Raw genomic sequence first — 7,253 nt, 5'->3', positions numbered from 1 at the left:
TTAGAGATACCTGAGGGGTGGCAGTGTATTTATAGTGGTGAGCCAATAACCACCGTTGGAGTAGTGCCGTATCTTTAGGGTGTTAACCGTCCCATTATCTTGGGGAGGTTAAGATATGGCTTTATGAAGCGGTTAGAGAGATTTTAGGGGCGGTTACTCATTTGAATTGAGTGTTTATCTGCCAGCTAATCTCATGTCCGACTTCTTTAGAGCAAGTCGTGGTTGATACCGACTTCTTACGTGAAAGTCGGTACTTAGCTAGGCTTAATCCTACAGATTAGGCCTTTTATTTGGACCTGGGCCTTTGACATTGGGCCAGGGTATGAACAATTATGAATGTATCTTGTTTATACAGTAAAAAAGATATGTATTTTTTTTAGATTCTAAATATTTTATTTGCAAAGTAAAATTTGGCTTATCTCATTTACTGTATAAATAAGATATCCATAAATTTATCTTGTTTACATTATAAATTGAGATAAATTATTTAATACAAATAGATAAATATGTTATAAATTATATAAATAAAATAATTAAATTATTTATTTAAAAAAATCGTATATCATGATGTATTGATGAATCATTCATAAATTGATGAAACAATTTTAAAGAAAAAGAAAAAAAAACTATATATATAAGCAACACTTGATGCTGCGTTCACACAAACTCACGCATCCAATACTTCTCTCTCTCTCTCTCTCTCTCTCTCTCTCTCTCTCTCTCTCTCTCTCTCTCTCTCTCTCTCTCTCTCTCTCTCTCTCTCTCTCTCTCTCGTGTGGTAATTTGTGAGACACATTCATTAACTGACTCTTCACAAAGAGGAAGAGAAGATGGTAAGCGCTGCAATTGCTCGTAACGTCGTCGGTGTTATAGGTTCGTTCTTTCAATTTCTGCATGCTTCATTCTCTCTCTCTCTCCTTCTTAATTATTCTACTCATTCATGTGAATTTGAGAATTTTGAGAGTGATAGTGTTAGCTTCTGTGTGCAGGCAACGTCATCTCTTTTGGATTGTTCTTCTCACCGGCGTAAAACTCTCTTCCTATCTTTCTTTTATTTTCGCAAATTTCATATTAAGCATTTCTTTTACTTTTTGATTTTCAAAATAATTTTATGTATTTGGATAATTGTCTTGCTCTCATTATTGATGGTTTTTTTCTATATATATCTTTATTTATTTCAAAAGATTCACGTTATATTGTCATAATTATTAATTAATTATACCAAAGGCAGACTGAATAAGAAATAATTTGTTTCGATCAGTTTAATTTTTAATGTACTGATAATATACTTATTTTGCACGGTCACTTAATTTTATTTTTTTACATAATTATTTATATAATTAATAAAAAATTTATTATTTTTATTAATATGTTATTATAAAATTAAATGTATGTAAAATTGTTTTATACTTATCCTTCATCACAATTAAATTCTTGTTTTGATTTATTAAACAATGTGATTTTATGTTACTTTATATAAATATAAAGCTAAGTCAATCCGGATCAATACAAGTGCTGAAATTATGCTCATAAATGATAAAAAAATATTTTTATAGTAAAATTAATTATTAAAATTAATTATTATATATTTATATATAATTTAATTTATTTTAATATATTTTATATTTTAATATATATTTTTTAGTAATTAATTTTAATATATATCTAATATAATTGTAAATGATATTAATCAAATAAAGAATATTATAAATGATGTTTTTGTGTAAATGTTTTGTATGTTTTTTATTTTTGATATAAAAAATAATTTAAAAAATAAGGAAAAATAAAAGAATTTACCTTTTACGAAAATAAAGATGCAAAAAAAAGTGTGAAAAAGAAAAATGCCAATCCTCTTCCGTAATAATAATAATAATAATAATAATAATAATAATAATAATAATAATAATAATAATAATAATAATAATAATAATAATAATAATAATAATTGAAAGAAAAAGTGGTCAATATACGACATTTTCCTTTCTCTTTCATGCATATCTATAAGTTTGCTCACATAATTGCTTGTATTTATCAATACCAAAAACAAAGATGCTTGTATTTTTCTCTTTTTTTAATATATCCATAAGGAATGATTTACTTCCTGTTTTGTTGTTTATATGATTGAAAAAGTCAATAGAGGTCAAAATAAATGCTGAAGTTATGCCCATAAATGATATTAACGAGAAATTAAATGTGTAAATGTTTTGTATGCTTTTCATGTTTGGTATAAAAAATAATTTAAAAAAATTAAGAGAAATTAAAAGAATTTATCTTTTTATATAAAAGAAAGATGTAAAAAGTGTAAAAAAAATAAAATTCAGATGCAGTCGACTTTATGTGAAGTTGATAACTGAGAACTGTTAGATGATTTGATTGATTTGGCTAAATTTTTATCTAAAAGCTCTCTACTATCAACTTCACGTGAAGTCGACTGCACCTAAGTTTTCACCGTAAAAAAATATCAATTCTCTTGCTTTATAATAGTAATATAATATAATTATATTATGTATATATTAAAATTAGCTATTAAAATCAGTTATTAATATAAATTATATATTAAAATATAAAATATACATTAAAAATAAATTAAAAAATACATATATTTATACACAAATATATAATAATTGATGTTAATAATTGATTTTAGTATATAAATAATATTTTTAAATATAATAATAGTAATATTTATTGAAGGAAAAACGGTTGAATATACGCATTTCCTTTTATGGTTATCCATAAGTTTGCTCACATAATATACATATTGCTCGTATTTATCATTACCAAAAACAAAATTTCTAGTATTTTCCTCTTGTTTTAATATTCACATTATAAATGTATCTATTTCCTTTGCGTGTATAAATCAATGTGTTCTTATGGGTACCATGATGCTATGTTAAAATTGTGAGAGGAATATAATTATTATTCTTAATTAACAGCATTGTGTGTGTATGTGTAGGAGATATTTTTAAAACACATGTTTTATTCTCATACTACAACTAAGCCCGTTTATAGTTAAAACTTCAAAAATCTGTGTCAAGTATTTTTAATATTCAGCATTTTAGCCATTAAAAATATGAGATATAGATGAATTTTTTAGTAGGGTAGCTAACTAAAAACAGAAAATTATGTATTGCATATTTTTAATATTCTAAAATGTCTAATTAATTAATTTTAGATAGAAAATCATGTGTATTCGTAAAAAAAATTTAATGACTTATTTATTCGTTTCTCTTATTACTTTTGGATGAAAATTCTCTTATATTTAAAAATTGAGCTTACCTTTATGTGTTTCTATTTTACAATTAATTGCTTATCATTTTAAATTTTTAAAATAACCAAATCAATTAAAAAATATAAACATTAAAAGATCCAAATCCATTCATTTTTGGTTTTTCCTAAACATTTTTGTTTACACATTTTGAAATTTGACATTTGTTTGTTTGAATGAAATATTTCAGACCAACATTCTATAGAATTATAAAGAGGAAGTCAGTGGAGGAGTTCAAACCTGATCCTTACATAGCAACGGTTCTAAACTGTGCGTTTTGGGTGTTTTATGGGCTTCCATTTGTTCACCCTCACAGTATTCTCGTTGTTACTATCAACAGCATTGGACTTGCCTTCGAATTTGTCTATCTTACCATATTTTACATTTATGCCACCAACAAAGGACGGGTTCGTATACTCTTTCTCTCTAGCACTTAATACGTCATTAATTCATATTCATCGATCTGGTGTACAAATCCGTGTTAATGAAAATTAAGATTAGTCTAATTAATAAAGATGAATATTCATTAAATTTTTTACGTGCTAGAATATAATTTTGTAATATTAAAAAGGTAAGTTAATAATAACATGTATACATAATCTCTTAATACATACGTTTTTTTCTAGATTGAGATAGCCAATAATTAATTTATACATCACGTGTTAATAGCCTTTTTTTTTTCTATGAGGAGATAGAGTTAAAGACTTAGATTCATATTATTATCCCCTTTTTTTCAAAAGCAAATCACAGATAGATATAGAAAATAAAATAAAATCTTTTGATAAGAAATAGGGAAATATATAACAAATTTTTCTTGACTACTGGTTCAGTATAAGAGGGTTCGAATCCAAGGGAAAAAGCCCAATTCAGCCTCTCAACAAGTCTGCGACTTTACCGCCCAATTTCAGGGGCATAAAATTTAAAACAAAGCAACACTGACTAATTTCAGGGTCATGCTATTCACACTACATTAGATTGTTTAATGTTTATCTGTGTTTCATGTCATTAATTTGTAACATAAATAAAAATATAATGAATATTCTTTATTTTCCAATTTTAATTACAATTCTTAAGCATACGCTAAAAATGTTAGATGTTGTTATCTTTATTATTTTGAAACATATGGCCATTATTTGAATATTACCTTTGAGAAAATATTATTTCCTTTTCCGAGAGATATTTAAATAACATTTTTTCTATTTATAAATATGCAATATCTTTCTTTACAAGATTAAAATAAACTACTCTTTAAACCATTTGATCAAAATACCTTTTAATATAATAATTATATATATGTAAATTAGTAATAATTATTTGCTTGATTTAAGTAACAATAATAATATAAAATATATTTATTACTATTATAATAAATTTTATTTATTTTACATGAATGATAATTAGTAATCATTTTATTACATTAATAATATATATATTAATGTTCTTTCAATAAGCAAAAAAATAACAAATTTACATATTATTATAATATTATTGAAATATATTTTAGTTAAACAGGCTAAATTAATTAGTAACTTATTTTTTAATCTTATAACTAGGGTCAGAGGTGTATATTGTAAGTAGAAGGGAAAAAAAGTATTATGTAGACATCTTTTAGGATAAAAAAGTGATGTTTTTTCTTATATTTTGAAGCATTATTGTGCCAAAACCTTAAGCCTATTTAATTAAGTGTTTAAGGTATGCTAGACTAAATAGAATATAATATCATATTTTTTGTTACAACATGGCAAAAGTTTAAAGAAATTAGGCAGCAACTATTTTAGAGCAAAATCAACATATATGTCCTATCAATAAGAAAAGTTAAAGAAAATTAAATACTACTAGACGAAGGGTTAAAAATATGACAATCCAACGGTAGAGAATGACCAAATTGAATTGAATACAGTACATTTTCCTCTCTAAACTCTTGTTAAATACCATAACTAGCATACATGAATCCACCATTTGGCAATAGTATCATGTTATTTAATATTTACATCTAGAAAAAATATAGGTAAATAATGAAAATATTAAACAATGTGAACAATAGATATATCGAATGTTCAATTCACTAGATATGCGGATGGTTATTCTAATATTAAAATTTAGATGAGTAATTTGTGATGTATTGTGTTTTAGTTGAATTGGGCCAATTTTAGAGTTCATTATTCATGTTGTTCAAGAAAGTCATTGATTACTTAGCATAACCCATTTATTCTCCTTTGATTGTGTATATATTTTCAGAAGAAGGTAGCGATTTATCTTGTGATTGAGGCTATTTTCTTTGCCGTGATTGCTCTTATAACGTTGCTAGCACTGCATGGCACTCGCAAAAGGTCGTTAGTGGTTGGTGTACTGTGTGATATATTCAATGTGATGATGTATGTCTCCCCTCTCACTATCATGGTAAGTAGTCATCATTCAATTCATTGTATATATATTGATTGAATCCTATTCAATTCATGGTATTGCACAACCATGCATGTTGTAGGCGAAGGTTATAAAAACGAAGAGTGTGGAATTTATGCCATTCTGGCTCTCTCTCGCTAACTTCCTCAATGGCGTGTGCTGGACAACATATGCTCTCATCCACCCCTTCGATCTTTATGTCTTGGTAACTAATTAATTAACCATATCATTTCTGAATAAATATTTGTAACAAATTAAATTAAGCGTTTCCTTTGTTGTATACGTAGATAAGCAACAGTATTGGAGCAGTGTCTGGACTTATTCAGCTGGTATTATATGCTTGCTACTGCTCCTGCAAGGGAGACAAGAACAATGATGAGAGTGGCAATGGCACAAAACCAGAAGCTGCGGTTCAACTCTCTGCTACTTCAAATGGAAGGGTTGCAGTTCAAGTTTGATGATGACAAGTTGACAACTACTCCAATATCAAACCCTTTTGCTTTTTTAATTTCTTTTCTGTTGTTTAATTTTCGATCAAGACAGTAGTAATTTATATTTTATTTATTGTTACATGTTTTGGGTAGTTATTGTTGATGTAACATATGGAAAATCAAATCCATCATCCTCCCTTTAATAATTGAATAATTAAAACTAGGAATGACCAGTACTCTTTTTTTTTTTTTTTGTCTTTTTGTCATCCATTATCAATTATCATCCTCGTTACAAACTTTTTTTTCTATGTTGGGCCATTAAAGATAATTTCTTATAAAAACTCAAACGGTGTGTTATACGCAGTGAGTTGTAAATTTGTAATTTCTTTTTGGTGAGAGAGGGGGTTCAAAGACCCTAAAGAGAAAAAAAAAAAAAAACAATTAGATAAATCCTCTAAAGAGGGGAACAGTAGCTACATCAATGACAAGAATATGTGTAATTTCAGCAGGGGCTGAATAAAAAGTATTCAATCCAAAAGAGAGGTGTTGTCCTTGCTAAATCGTGAGCAGCAAAGTTTGCTTCCCTGAGAACATGACTCCAATAGACTTGAGGGATTCAGTTGGCATGGAGCTTAATCTCTTCAACAAGGAAAGAGCACAGGTGGCCGGCAAGACAGTCATGAGAGATAAATTTTAGAGTAGCAGCCAAATCAAATTTCACGATAACAATAGATTGAGTAAGATTAGAGACAATTTTAAGGCGATGGATTATACCCCAAAGCTCAGCATACATAATTGAATAACTTCCAAGATGATAAGAGAAGCCTTTCACAAAGCCACTCAGATGGTTTCTAATAATTCCACCACACGCCGCATTATTTATAGGCGTCAAAAAAGAACCATCAACATTCAGTTTCACAACACCTTTGCTAAGGGGAGTCTAACATATTGGACAATCATGCTTAGCACTATAGGTGCTTAAATGAGTCATATTTTTTGTGAACCGGCTAAATTCATCACTTCGAGTTCGAATTTGAACTAGGACTGAAGGTGCAAGACTGTCTTTACCTTCAAAAATCAGTTTGCTACAGAAGAACCAGATTGAGGAGGTAGCAACATCAAAAATACATTGCCAATTGTTGTGTGTGGAG

At 27.6% G+C, this 7,253-nt stretch overlaps 1 protein-coding gene across 1 annotated transcript; it reads left to right on the top strand.

Moving 5' to 3' along the window:
* Positions 1 to 695: 695 nt before the first annotated feature.
* LOC112799834 (bidirectional sugar transporter SWEET6b) lies at positions 696 to 6,355 on the top strand. Its single transcript, XM_025841844.3, has 6 exons — positions 696 to 873; positions 990 to 1,026; positions 3,459 to 3,675; positions 5,507 to 5,668; positions 5,754 to 5,876; positions 5,959 to 6,355. The coding sequence occupies exons 1-6, from the start codon at positions 831 to 833 to the stop codon at positions 6,127 to 6,129; spliced, it is 753 nt and encodes a 250-aa protein (XP_025697629.1). The 5' UTR covers positions 696 to 830; the 3' UTR covers positions 6,130 to 6,355.
* Positions 6,356 to 7,253: the final 898 nt, after the last annotated feature.

The sequence above is a fragment of the Arachis hypogaea genome, chromosome 5 (genome assembly GCF_003086295.3).
Source record: "Arachis hypogaea cultivar Tifrunner chromosome 5, arahy.Tifrunner.gnm2.J5K5, whole genome shotgun sequence".
NCBI classification, from domain to species: Eukaryota; Viridiplantae; Streptophyta; class Magnoliopsida; order Fabales; family Fabaceae; genus Arachis; species Arachis hypogaea.
This window is presented reverse-complemented; position numbering and strand designations above follow the sequence as displayed.

What these genes read in the sequence shown, in the direction of transcription:
- LOC112799834 (XM_025841844.3), top strand. Translation starts at nt 831, where the DNA reads ATGGTAAGCGCTGCAATTGCTCGTAACGTCGTCGGTGTTATAG. An exon ending in GGATTGTTCTTCTCACCGGC is followed by an intron (nt 1,027 to 3,458) that starts GTAAAACTCTCT and finishes GAAATATTTCAG; the next exon opens with ACCAACATTCTATAGAATTA. An exon ending in ATGCCACCAACAAAGGACGG is followed by an intron (nt 3,676 to 5,506) that starts GTTCGTATACTC and finishes ATATATTTTCAG; the next exon opens with AAGAAGGTAGCGATTTATCT.